Source organism: Lolium perenne, chromosome 7, assembly GCF_019359855.2.
Source record: "Lolium perenne isolate Kyuss_39 chromosome 7, Kyuss_2.0, whole genome shotgun sequence".
NCBI lineage: Eukaryota > Viridiplantae > Streptophyta > Magnoliopsida > Poales > Poaceae > Lolium > Lolium perenne.
In genome coordinates this window covers 62,538,569-62,552,864 of record NC_067250.2, presented here as the reverse complement: position 1 = coordinate 62,552,864, position 14,296 = coordinate 62,538,569, and the positions used below count along the sequence as shown (strand labels likewise).

The 14,296-nt window shown below is 41.1% G+C and overlaps 1 protein-coding gene across 3 annotated transcripts; it reads left to right on the top strand.

Annotated features, from left to right (window-relative positions):
- Nucleotides 1–11,087: 11,087 nt before the first annotated feature.
- LOC127317300 (G-type lectin S-receptor-like serine/threonine-protein kinase At1g61360) lies at nucleotides 11,088–13,790 on the top strand. 3 transcript variants are annotated; one of them, XM_051347833.2, is made up of 3 exons: nucleotides 11,088–11,442; nucleotides 11,572–11,638; nucleotides 11,777–13,790. In XM_051347833.2, the coding sequence occupies exon 3, from the start codon at nucleotides 12,967–12,969 to the stop codon at nucleotides 13,558–13,560; it is 594 nt and encodes a 197-aa protein (XP_051203793.2). In that variant the 5' UTR covers nucleotides 11,088–11,442; nucleotides 11,572–11,638; nucleotides 11,777–12,966; the 3' UTR covers nucleotides 13,561–13,790. The 3 variants fall into 3 exon arrangements, with proteins under 3 accessions (XP_051203793.2, XP_051203792.1, XP_071679690.1); XM_071823589.1 differs by having other exon boundaries at nucleotides 11,090–11,442; XM_051347832.2 differs by lacking the exon at nucleotides 11,572–11,638.
- The last annotated feature ends 506 nt before the right edge of the window (nucleotides 13,791–14,296 follow it).

The following is a 14,296-nucleotide window of genomic DNA, read 5'->3' as shown; positions in this document are numbered from 1 at the left end:
CTCTGAAGATTGGATGGTACATTTTAATACTTTATTCTTCGTTTTTATACTTTGTTTTTGTGAGATTTATTTGCTGATTTCCTTTTTATCACTGCACCAATGTATTTTTGTTTGTTCTACAAATTTTTTGTTTTGCATGTTGTTCACTATACTTTTTTATCTTTTGGCAGAATGTTCCATGCTATGTTAGGAACCAGATAAATATGATATGTCTTTGTGAACCGATATCTCTGTCTCTGATGAGTCTGGAACCACTCACACTTTCAATGTAGCTATGAATGAGTCGGTAACAAGTTTTTATGGTTGGGGGTGGAAGGAATTTCTGATCACGTCCAATTCCAAACCTGGTGATTTCCTTATGTTTCAAATGACCAATAACCCTGAGATACCAATTAAAGTAGGATGTTGCAAGTCAGCAACAATGTCTCAGTTCAGTAATGTGCAATCTGGTACGTTGAATGATTCCGATAGTGAATCAAGTGATGAAGAACAAGATCAAAGTGATTCAAGTGATGGAGAACCAGATCAAGGTTGTACGATTTTTGTTTTACCTTTTTTTTGCACATTTCTTTTACAGATGATGCAAAATGCTTAGACCTTAAACAACATTAACTTATTCATTCCTTTCTTTTTGTTTTTTGATTTTCTTTTGTTATCAGTGTATGATCGACATAGTGTTGTTGTCATGACAAGGCCACTTGATTGGACTATGAATCTCTTGGCTAGCTGGAGAGCAATTGTTAACAGGAGAGGCATTGGTTTGGGACCATTGTTTCTGCACAAACTCACTGCCACAAACATTAACAATTCGCTGATGGTATGTATGTAATTTGTGTCTCTTTTTATATGTGTCCCTTTTTAAAATGTTTAATTTTTGTGTTCTCAAGATCATGATATGAACATGCATGTTTATATATACTCAGGGTTGTTTCTTTTGTTGTTGTTTGTACTGTGCAGAAAATCCCAGGCATGGTTGTCCAGGGTCTTAATCTCGAACCATCAGGTTCCGTGGTTCTATCAGCGGACAACACACCAGATGTCCTTGGACAGTTCCATCCCTCCACTGATGGTAGGATGATAATAAGTGTTCAAGCATGGGGAGAGTTTGCTGAAAAGAAGGGATTAGCAGCTGGTCAAGTGGTGATGTTTCTCTTCCATCAATATGGTGGTATCATGACACGCAGGCAGGGTGTTGTTATTACTGTCGATGTTATTTGAATATGCAACGAATCTGTGTATGTTGGAACATCGATCAAGTCCTTTATGTATCGTTTTGAAACACCTTTGTTATCCATTTTCTATGTAACTGAACTATGTTTTGTAACTCAACTTTGTTTTGAGATCAATGTTTTTTACCAACCCATGTCATCTTTTGTTACCTCCTTCTTTTTATTTCTCTTTTTCTGTAGACAAATGTGGTCCTTTTTGTTTTTTAAGTGAACAAGGGAACCTACTTATCAACCCTCCCATGCAGTCTTCATCAACAGGTCGCTCAATGTTTTATCAACCCATCTACTCTCTTGTTACCATCTTCTTTTCTTTCTTTTTTCTGTAGACAAAGGTGGTCCTTTTTTGTTTTTAAGGGAACAAGTGAATCTACTTATCAACCCTCCAATGCACTCTTCATCAACAAGTGACTCAATGTTTTATCAACCCATCTACTCTATTGTTACCATCTTCTTTCTTTTCTTGTTTTGTAGACAAAGCTGGTCCTTTTTGTTTCTTAAGGGAACAAGGAAACCTACTTATCAACCCTCCCATGCACTCTTCATCAATAGGTGACTCAATGTTTTACCAACCCATCTACTCTTTTGTTACCTCCTTCTTTTTATTTCTCTTTTATTTGTAGACAAAGGTGGTCCTTTTTTGTTTTTTAAGGGAACAAGGGAACCTAATTATCAACCCTCCCATGCACTCTTCATCAACAGGTGACTCAATGTTTTATCAACCCATCTACTCCCTTGTTACCATCTTCTTTTCTCTCTTTTTTCTGTAGACAAAGGTGGTCCTTTTTTGTTTTTAAGGGAACAAGGGAACCTACTTATCAACCATCTCATGCACTATTCATCAACAGGTGACTGAATGTTTTATCAACCCATTTACTCTCTTGTTACCATCTTATTTCTTTCTTTTTTCTGTAGACAAAGGTGGTCCTTTTTGGTTTTTTAAGGGAACAATGGAATCTACTTATCAACCTCCCATGCAGTGTTTTAAGGGAATAATTTTTGGTCGCCTGAGGTGCTCGCCGAAGCAGTGTCGTCTGAGGGGGCTCGCTGATGCAGGGCCTTATGAGGTTGTCACAAGAGTTGGGCCGGACGAGGGGTGTGTAGGGGAGAAAGGCACCGAGTCGAGTTGGCTAGGAGGTTTGTGGGGGGTGTGCGCAAGGTTTGCGGCGACGGGCGTAGGGGCGAGTCGGTGGTTGCCGAGAGAAGGGATACGGGAGAGTTCCGGAGCGCGAGGAGGACAGAAGGGAGCTGCAGGCCGCGAGAATGTAGACGGTGGCGGTTGTTAGAAGGACAGGATGGAAGATTGGTAGGGGCAGTCGTGCAGCGAGGGAGATGTGCGGGGCAGACGCAAGTTTCCGAGTTTTTCTAAGGGTGAGACTATTTATCAACCCACTTATTTTTATCAACCCTCTTATTTCAGTTTTCACCAATACGTTATTCAATGTTTTTTTGTCAACTTTTTTTTTTATGTCTAGCGTCTCTTACTCTCTTTTTTGGGCCGTCCCGTTGTTTTTAGGCCCAGTCCAGTACAAAACACTACAAAGCATGCGTCTTCTCGAATCGACGGGGACCCCACGCGTGCAGTTTCTCCCATTTACAGTTCTGGTCGCTTGAGAAGTGGGAGAGGCGGTTGATACGAGGCGGATAGGACGTTGTTGCAGGTTAAATCTCAAATCTTTGCCCATCCAATCTCTTTTCGATCTTTATTTTCTTCTTAATCTCTTTTCGTATTTCCTGTCTTAGTTGATTTTCCTAGCATTTTTGCAAGTTCTTAGGGCTTTTTGCTGGAGGAGCTAATCTATCTCTCTCTATTCTTTTTTCTGTCGAATCTGTGTTGCCACTCAAGTAATTTCTTCATCTCTTGTTTGTTCGAATCTTATCCTAATCGACTATTCTCTTCTGCTCATCAATTTTTACATTTCGCAGGTGAACAGTAAGTACGAACAGAAAGGGTTTTTTTTTCTCTCTGTAGATTTGTTGCTGTTCATCTTCTTCTTTTGTCGGGGGACATCTGCTTCTGTATCTAGGCGGTGAGTACTTATCCTTCTTTTTTATGTATTTTTCATTAGCTTTTATGTAGATTTTAACTTTGCAATCTTCATGTTTTTGTAGTATGCATTGTTCTTATTTCTAGGGGGTAAGCCAAGAAATGAAATCCAATACTTTTTTTTGGTAATCTAATGGTCTCAAATCCATGTTATTTTACCAGCAGCAAAGTACATATAATGATAATTATCAACATTCATTCATTGTAGTCACCAAGGTACTTTTTCTTTAATAATCTGCTCATTGATGTTCTTCCCCGTCAGTTATTTGGGGTTATTTTTTAGATAAACAACAGTTATACTTGGTTATGTATGACATTTTTTTTTTGCAGACTAAATATCTTTTTATGTTCATGTTTTTTATTACACATTACTTTGCCTAGCAGCAAGCCTACAAAATGTGATCCTATATACTCTTTTTCTCCAGGGGCACTCCGCAGCAAGTTATCTCCCTTTTGCTGTTCCTTCTCATCTTTTTTTCTTTTTTCCAGTGACCTCTTCGTGTCCCTCTCATAATGGATGAGGAAGGCAAGTTTAGCAATCCCAGCAGTGACAAGGATCAGGAAGAAGTGGTTAGCAATCAAAACAGTGATACGGATGAGGAGGTGTATGTTAGGACTGACATCACTGAAACCCGTAAGATGTTTGCACACACGGCTGATATTGAGGTTGTCTATACTGATGACACCCATAAAGCAGCCGAGATTATCGACATGTACGAGCAATGGCTTATGAAGGAGAAAGACAAGTTCGTGGGTCTTGACTTTGAGTATTGTGACCCAGAATATAAAGGTGACTATCGTATTGCGGTTGTTCAACTGTCGATGAACAATCATGTATTGGTATACCAATGGTCTAGGTATGATATTTCAACTTGCATTTATTTTTTTTGTTGTGTGTTTTAATCAGTGTTGAAAGCAGATTTTTTCATATCTTATATCCTTCTGTTTTTATGTTTTTGCAGTAGCCTGAAGTGGTGGCCGAAACTTATGGATTTCTTACGCAGCGGCGTACATTTTGCTAGTGTTGACATAAGGAATGACAAAATAGCAATCAAGCAAAGTTGGAATATTGAGATACCAGCTGAGTGCCACATTGATCTTCAAGACTTGTTCAAGCTCGATCGTGACAGGACTGGTATGGCTGACATGGCAGCCAGCCTCATAGACAGTAGCTACAAAGTAATGAAGCAGAAGTTCCCATCTATTCAGCACAAGTTCTGGGAGAAGAGTCCGCTTGATGATATTAATATTGAGTATGCAGCCAGAGATGGTTATGTTGCGTATCAACTGTATCGTACAATTCTTGCCTGCAACTATGGACAGCGGCACAGGCTACCTCCGCAAGCAACACCAACAGCATTGCAACCCAGTTCAACGGGTGGCACAGAGGCTTCTTCATCGAGCATCTGCAAAGTACAAAAAGTATTGGTTGGCACGAAGCGACCAAGTGGGGATGAAGGGTGGACACAAATTCGCATGACTGATGGGCATGAATATTGGAGTGCCGCGTCCTGGAAATTTCCCATGTATTATGAAACAAGCCCTCCTCATTATCTTGAGGGCCAGTGGGATGATTGGCCAGAGGACAAGAAGCCGAAGATAGATTGGAGTGATGCGCCTGCCGACACACCCGTGTTCTATGCTCCGTGAAGTGTGTATGTTCATACCAGGCTTTTTGTAAATGGGATGAACTACTTGTCTAAAATGCAAAGTGTGTGTTTTGCACTTGAAAACATCTTCAAGGAATTTGCTGTGTGTACGTCGAAAATTCAAGTGTGTGAGTGTGTAGCTGAATAAGGGCTACTATGTTTTTGGGCGTGTGATCCTTGTTACAAATGCAAACCCTGTCTCTACACCTGAACAAATCTTAAACGTTTTAATACCCGTGTTCATACTGTGTTTTTATGTATGTATCTGAGATGTTTACTCTTCATCATGAAAAATGATCAACAAATATGTACCAACCCTCACATGTACTTTTTATCAACAATTGAGTTAATGTTTTACCAACCCATTTAATTTTTTGTTACCTCCTTCTTTTTAGTTTCTCTTTTATTTTTTGTTGTAGACAAAAGGTGGTCCTTTTTGTTTTTTAAGGGACCAAGGGAAAAAATAATTATCTACCCATACATTCAGTATTCATCAACACATGAGTCCACGTGTTACCGACCCATTTTCATTATTTTTAGCTGCATCTATTTTTTTTCTTATATATGAACTTTTTGGTTTCTTTTTTGTTTCTTACGTGAATAGGGTGAACCTACTTATCAACCCTCCCATGCACTCTTCATCAATAGGTGGCTCAATGTTTTACCAACCCATCTACTCTCTTGTTACCATCTTATTTTCTTTCTTTTTCTATAGACAAATGTGGTCCTTTTTGGTATTTTAAGGGAATAAGGGAACCTACTTATCACCCCTCCCATGCACTCTTCATCAATAGGTGGCTCAATGTTTTTACCAACCCATCTACTATTTTATTACCTCCTTTTTTTTTCTTTTTCTCTACACAAAGGTGGTCCTTTTTGGTATTTTAAGGGAACAAGGGAACCTACTTATCAACCCTCCCATGCACTCTTCATCAATAGGTGACTCAATGTTTTACCAACCCATCTACTCTCTTGTTACCATCTTCTTTCTTTCTTTTTCTATAGACAAAGGTGGTCCTTTTTGGTTTTTTAAGGGAATAAGGGAACCTAATTTATCAACCCTCCCATGTAATCTTCATCAATAGGTGGCTCAATGTTTTACCAACACATCTACTCTTTTGTTACCTGCTTTTTTTTTCTGTACACAAAGGTGGTCCTTTTTGTTTTTTAAGGCAACAAGGGAACCTACTTATCAACCCTCCCATGCACTCTTCATCAACAGGTGACTTAATGTTTTATCAACCCATCTATTATCCTCTAACCATCTTCTTTCTTTCTTTTTCTGTAGACAAATGTGGTCCTTTTTATTATTTCAGGGAACAAGGTAACCTACTTATCAACCCTCCCATGCACTCTTCATGAATAGGTGGCTCAATGTTTTACCAACCCATCTACTCTTTTGTTACCTCCTTCTTTTTTTCTTTTTTTGTACACAAAGGTGGTCCTTTTTGTTTTTTAAGGGAACAAGGGAACCTACTTATCAACCATCCCATGCACTCTTCATCAATAGGTGACTCAATGTTTTATCAACCCATCTACTCTCTTTGTTACCTCCTTCTTTTTATTTCTCTTTTTTTGTAGACAAAGCTGGTCCTTTTTGGTTTCTTAAGGGAACAAGGGAACCTACTTATCAACCCTCCCATGCACTCTTCATCAATAGGTGGCTCAATGTTTTACCAACCCATCTACTCTCTTGTTACCATCTTCTTTCTTTCTTTTTCTGTAGACAAAGCTGGTCCTTTTTGGTTTCTTCAGGGAACAAGGGAACCTACCTATCAACCCTCCCATGCACTCTTCATCAATAGGTCGCTCAATGTTTTATCAACCCATCTACTCTCTTTGTTACCATCTTCTTTCTTTCTTTTTCTGTAGACAAAGGTGGTCCTTTTTGGGTTTTTAAGGGAATAAGGGAACCTACTTATCAACCCTCCCATGCACTCTTCATCAATAGGTGGCTCAATGTTTTACCAACCCATCTACTCTCTTGTTACCTCCTTCTTTTTTTTCTTTTCCTGTATACAAAGGTGGTCCTTTTTGTTTTTTAAGGGAACAAGGGAACCTACTTAACAACCCTCCCATGCACTCTTCATCAATAGGTGGCTCAATGTTTTACCAACCCATCTACTCTTTTGTTACCATCTTCTTTCTTTCTTTTTCTGTAGACAAAGGTGGTCCTTTTTGGTTTTTTAAGGGAATAAGGGAACCTACTTATCAACCCTCCCATGCACTCTTCATCAATAGGTGGCTCAATGTTTTACCAACCGATCTACTCTCTTGTTACCATCTTCTTTCTTTCTTGTTCTGTACACAAAGGTGGTCCTTTTTGTTTTTTTAAGGGAACAAGGGAACCTACTTATCAACCCTCCCATGCACTCTTCATCAATAGGTCGCTCAATGTTTTATCAACCCATCTACTCTCTTTGTTACCATCTTCTTTCTTTCTTTTTCTGTAGACAAAGGTGGTCCTTTTTGGGTTTTTAAGGGAATTAGGGAACCTACTTATCAACCCTCCCATGCACTCTTCATCAATAGGTGGCTCAATGTTTTACCAACCCATCTACTCTCTTGTTACCTCCTTCTTTTTTTTCTTTTTCTGTACAGAAAGGTGGTCCTTTTTGTTTTTTAAGGGAACAAGGGAACCTACTTAACAACCCGCCCATGCACTCTTCATCAATAGGTGGCTCAATGTTTTACCAACCCATCTACTCTTTTGTTACCATCTTCTTTCTTTCTCTTTTTTTGTAGACAAAGGTGGTCCTTTTTGTTTTTTAAGGGAACAAGGGAACCTACTTATCAACCCTCCCATGCACTCTTCATCAATAGGTGGCTCAATGTTTTACCAACCCATCTACTCTCTTGTTACCATCTTCTTTCTTTCTTGTGTCTGTAGACAAAGCTGGTCCTTTTTGTTTTTTAAGGGAACAAGGGAACCTACTTATCAACCCTCCCATGCACTCTTCATCAATAGGTGGCTCAATGTTTTTACCAACCCATCTACTCTTTTTGTTACCTCCTTCTTTTTTTTTCTGTAGACAAAGGTGGTCCTTTTTAGTTTTTTAAGGGAATAAGGGAACCTACTTATCAACCCTCCCATGCACTCTTCATCAATAGGTGGCTCAATGTTTTACCAACCGATCTACTCTTTTGTTTCCTCCTTCTTTTTTTCTTGTTTTGTACACAAAGGTGGTCCTTTTTGTTTTTTTAAGGGAACAAGGGAACCTACTTATCAACCATCCCATGCACTCTTCATCAATAGGTGGCTCAATGTTTTACCAACACATCTACTATTTTGTTACCTCATTCTTTTTATTTCTCTTTTTTTGTAGACAAAGGTGGTCCTTTTTGTTTTTTAAGGGAACAAGGGAACCTACTTATCAACCCTCCCATGCACTCTTCATCAATAGGTGGCTCAATGTTTTACCAACCCATCTACTCTCTTGTTACCATCTTCTTTCTTTCTTGTGTCTGTAGACAAAGCTGGTCCTTTTTGTTTTTTAAGGGAACAAGGGAACCTACTTATCAACCCTCCCATGCACTCTTCATCAATAGGTGGCTCAATGTTTTTACCAACCCATCTACTCTTTTTGTTACCTCCTTCTTTTTATTTCTCTTTTTTTTGTAGACAAAGGTGGTCCTTTTTGGTTTTTTAAGGCAACAAGGGAACCTACTTATCAACCCTCCCATGCATTCTGCATCAATGGGTGGCTCAATGTTTTTACCAACACATCTACTCTTTTGTTACCTCCTTTTTTTTTCTGTGACACAAAGATGGTGTTTTTTGTTTTTTAAGGCAACAAGGGAACCTACTTATCAACCCTCCCATGCAATCTTCATCAATAGGTGGCTCAATGTTTTATCAACCCATCTACTCTCTTGTTACCATCTTCTTTCTTTCTTTTTCTGTAGACAAAGGTGGTCCTTTTTGGTTTTTTAAGGGAATAAGGGAACCTACTTATCAACCCTCCCATGCACTCTTCATCAATAGGTGGCTCAATGTTTTATCAACCCATCTACTCTCTTGTTACCATCTTCTTTCTTTCTTTTTCTGTAGACAAAGGTGGTCCTTTTTGGTTTTTGTAGGGAATAAGGGAACCTACTTATCAACCCTCCCATGCACTCTTCATCAATAGGTGGCTCAATGTTTTATCAACCCATCTACTCTCTTGTTACCATCTTCTTTCTTTCTTTTTCTGTAGACAAAGGTGGTCCTTTTTGGTTTTTTAAGGGAATAAGGGAACCTACTTATCAACCCTCCCATGCAATCTTCATCAATAGGTGGCTCAATGTTTTATCAACCCATCTACTCTCTTGTTACCATCTTCTTTCTTTTCTTTTTCTGTAGACAAATGTGGTCCTTTTTGGTATTTTAAGGGAATAAGGGAATCTACTTATCAAGCCTCCCATGCAATCTTCATCAATAGGTGGCTCAATGTTTTATCAACCCATCTACTCTCTTGTTACCATCTTCTTTCTTTTCTTTTTCTGTAGACAAAGGTGGTCCTTTTTGGTATTTTAAGGGAATAAGGGAACCTACTTATCAAGCCTCCCATGCAATCTTCATCAATAGGTGGCTCAATGTTTTATCAACCCATCTACTCTCTTGTTACCATCTTCTTTCTTTCTTTTTCTGTAGACAAAGGTGGTCCTTTTTGGTTTTTTAAGGGAATAAGGGAACCTACTTATCAAGCCTCCCATGCAATCTTCATCAATAGGTGGCTCAATGTTTTATCAACCCATCTACTCTCTTGTTACCATCTTCTTTCTTTCTTTTTCTGTAGACAAAGGTGGTCCTTTTTGGTTTTTTAAAGGAATAAGGGAACCTACTTATCAAGCCTCCCATGCAATCTTCATCAATAGGTGGCTCAATGTTTTATCAACCCATCTACTCTCTTGTTACCATCTTCTTTCTTTCTTTTTCTGTACACAAAGGTGGTCCTTTTTGGTATTTTAAGGGAATAAGGGAACCTACTTATCAACCCTCCCATGCACTCTTCATCAATAGGTGGCTCAATGTTTTATCAACCCATCTACTCTCTTGTTACCATCTTCTTTCTTTCTTTTTCTGTAGACAAAGGTGGTCCTTTTTGGTATTTTAAGGGAATAAGGGAACCTACTTATCAACCCTCCCATGCACTCTTCATCAATAGGTGGCTCAATATTTTACCAACCCATCTACTCTCTTGTTACCTCCTTCTTTTTTTTCTTTTCCTGTACACAAAGGTGGTCCTTTTTGTTTTTTAAGGGAACAAGGGAACCTACTTATCAACCATCCCATGCACTCTTCATCAATAGGTGGCTCAATGTTTTGCCAACCCATCTACTCTTTTGTTACCTCCTTCTTTTTTTCTTTTTCTGTACACAAAGGTGGTCCTTTTTGTTTTTTAAGGGAACAAGGGAACCTACTTATCAACCATCCGATGCACTCTTCATCAATAGGTGGCTCAATGTTTTACCAACCCATCTACTCTCTTGTTACCTCCTTCTTTTTATTTTTCTTTTTCTGTAGACAAAGGTGGTCCTTTTTGTTTATCAACTCTACTTATCAACCCTCCCATGAACTCTTCATCAACACCTTAGTCCATATGTTACCAACACTCCAATTCAGTCTTTATCAACATGTATATGGAAGCTTAACCAACACCTACATTATTATGTTACCAAGAAGGGAATTGCGGAAGAAGGGAATTGTCATGTTGCAAGTCGTAGTTCATTTCATTTGCAAGTGGATTATCTTTGCTCCCTCCCTTTTTTTTAACCCTAAAATTTCACTAGCCCAAAAAGAGAATAAGGGAATAGTTAATATTTTACTACGTGAACATGTAAAGGGAATTGCCCACGTGCAGCAAGCAAATTAACGTACGACAACCCAACTTGTGTCACGAGCGGAAAAGGAATTGCCACGAAAGAGAATTGCCACGAGCGGAAAGGGAATTGCCACGAGCGGAAGGCAAATCAATTAAGGCACGTAACCTCTGTGGTCCACAATTACCACGAAAGGCAAAACGCGTTTTTATGGTTTTATTCCCAAATTGGGTTGTCCGAAACCGATCGCTCGATTTAATCCTGGCGCGCGAGCGCCAGCTAGGGCCGCCCCATAGTAGAACGGTTACATGGGTGAGCTTGGGGCCTGAATGTCTTCGGAAGTTCCTCGAGGCGGACCTGATTGTAAATCCTATTGAGTAATAAAGTTCACTTTTACGCGCGGAAAAAAAAACAGAGCTACCAGATCGAGGTCAACTTGAAAATGAGTTTTTTCCTCCACCGGCGGCCAAATCTGCAGCGGCGGTGCTCGATCTGATGAGCCAAAGTGAGGCACGGAGGATGAGGTGGTGGAGATCGCGTGAAGCGGCTGTCGGCGAGGTCGCGGCACGGCGCGGCAGAGTTCCGGAACGAGGTGGAGCTGATCGCCAAGCTGCAGCACAGAACCTGGTGAGGCTGCTGGGGTGCTGCGTGGAGAAGGACGAGAAGATGCTCGTCTACGAGTACCTCCCCAACCGGAGCCTCGACGCATTCCTCTTTGGTTCGTTTGCTTTCCCCCCTTTCCCTCCATTAACTCTGGAAGTAGTCCCCGTGTAGAATTATTTCCTCGATCGTGCAACACGACTGTGTCTACGATCGGCCTAATTGATTGGCCATTTTGGTATGGTAGGTGTGAAGATCGGGTTTGATTTGGTGACACATGGGACGTGCTTGCACATGACTGAACCAAATTGCAGGTCCTGGGTTGTGGAACCTCTGTAGTTTACTGATTTTGAGTAAAGTAGATCTAATGAGGCTACCCAGATCGATGCCAAAGGAGAAATTATCATGGATTTTACTAACTTGATGAATTTTCGTGCCATCGGGTACTGCAGGGACTGCACACCTGGACTGGAGGATGAGGTAGAGCATCATCCTGGGCATCTCTCGCGGCCGCTCTACCTCCACGAGGACTCCTACCTGAAGATCGTCCACCGGGACCTCAGGGCCAGCAATGTGTTCCTCGACAACAAGATGAACCCCAAGATCTCCGACTTCACCATAGCCAAGATCTTCGAGGACGAGGTGATCAAGGTCAACACCGGCTTCGTCATAACCTGTCTAGGGTTGTTTCAGATTGTGGTAATATGTACTCCATGTTGTATGGACCTCTTTCTTAGCTTCCATGTTGGTTGAAATGCATGTGAACTTATAACCAATCTTGGCTATACATTGCTAGTTATGATTCTTTTTATATAAAAAATACTGACAGAAACATATGTGTGCTATGCTTCAAAATTTTAAGTCAAGGCGCTCAAGAAGTGGTTCCATGTATACTTGCTCAAGAACTTGTTGTCCACTGCTGTCCATGTATACTTGCTCTAATTACTCCAGTGCTGGGTACCAATATAAAATCACAAGTTACTCTAAATAAAATCACAAGTTAAATTTAATCCTACTCCACTGCTATCTATACATTCCATGTCAGATTGAACTATGAAATTTATCTTCAGTACTCGATTTCTATCTGCTACAGAACACTAGCTAGTCGTGATGTCTAAGTCCATAATTGCATACTTACTTTCCACCTATATGCCTATTGAGCTATTGATTCATATATTTTTCCCCACTTCATAAAAAAGATGTTCCTGTAATCTACACCACAACCTAAATCTGTGCTTTTGTGCGGTTGGTTTTGTGTGCATATGATCTGGATTAGGACATATATAATGCATATATCTTATAGGAGCAAAGTGCAGGGAAATAATATGTTTCCACTCATTCCACAGAGATATGTATGAAGGAACAAGAACTGCTAGAAAAATCATTCACCCCCAAGAAAAATCTGTGAATGTTTGTTTTATATGTTTAGCTAGTAAAGGCTACGCAAACCTCTAGTTTCAATTATTTGTCAGAGAGTGTATGTAGTTTATAAATCCCAGCTTAGACTTGAGATAAGAGCTTTAGTGTTGCCGTTGCCTTGCTTATTTGCTGCTGGTAGTTCAGTTCACCTTTCAGGTATGGGGTTGCTACTGTTGTGATGTGCTGCTGCTGCTCAATTTGTTCAACATATATGTTCTGATGTATGCTGCTCTGCTTTCCGTGTGAGGCAAACCTGTGTGCTTCGAGGCGCTTGTTGAGGAAGAACCTGGGCGGGCCAGGAGAACCTGGGCTAGGAGTTGCTTGGGCCGGAGGAGACTGTCCTCTAGGAGCACTTGGGAGAGAAGATGCCTGGGCCGGAGGAGATTGTTCTCCAAGAGCACCTGGACGAGGAGATCGTCCTGGGTCGGAGCACCTGGGGGAGGAGATCGTCCTTCACGAGCACCTGGGCGAGGAGCTGCCTGGGTTGGAGGTGCAGGGGACGGAGGAGGAGTTGCAGCGGACGGAGATTGAGCTGCTGCAGCCGGAGGAGCTGATGGGGCTGGATCAAGAGCGCCCGGACGAGGAGATTATCCTCCACGAGCACCTGGGGGAGGAGATCGGCCTCCACAAGCACCTGGGCGAGGAGCTGCCTGGGATGAAGATGCAGGGGACAGAGGTGGAGCGGTGGAGCTGCTGGTGCTGGAGGTGGAGTCGCTGGCGGAGGTGTGAGAGGGCGGAGATGGAGCTGCTGGTGCTGGAGGTGGAGTCGCTGGCGGAGATGAAATCTGGGAAGGGTACCGATTCGGTGCAAGGGTAGCCTTGTCTTTTTTATGGGAAGGGTACCGATTCGGTGCAAGGGTAGCCTTGTCTTTTTTACGGGAAGGGTACCGATTCGGTGCAAGGGTAGCCTTGTCTTTTTTACGTTTTTCACCTGGTCGGAACGGATCGTTAAACATCTTACATTCTTATTCTTGAACGGAGGGAGTATGACTTTTAGTCGCCCTAGGGTTGGAATTCGAGCCGAGCCGAGCCAGATTTCCATCTCCACCTCGATCGCCTCCGCAGCCCCTCCCTCCTCGATCGCCCTCTGTCAGCTCGGCTCGACTCTCTAAAGCTTGGTCAACAATCGAGTTAGCTTGACTCGACTCGTTTACCAATCGAGTCCTGATTTGAAACTTGGCTCGACTCGCAAAGCTCGCGAGTAACTCACGAATAGCTCGTTTAAAACTATCAAATAGAACATGCAAAATGTACAACGCATTTTCCCGAATATTTGGGCATGAATGATGAAGAACAAGCATTAGGATTATGGTACCAGAATAATATAAACCACAACGATCAATATATCATGAGAGTACGATTGCCAAGTTAAGAAACCACACATATAGTTGCCTATTTTGGTGGGCTTGGGCCGACTTCATTTTTACCAAGCTAATATGAAACTCGGTTTAGCTCGTTATACACCGAGTTCGAGTAGAGGCGAGTCGAGTCGCGAGTTACTCGTTTAGCTCACGAGTTTCGAGTTTTAATTTCAGGCCTAGTCGCCGACACCC

Excerpts from the sequence above, each read along its gene's own strand:
- LOC127317300 (XM_051347832.2), top strand. The coding sequence starts at position 12,967 with ATGCTGCTCTGCTTTCCGTGTGAGGCAAACCTGTGTGCTTCGAGGCGC.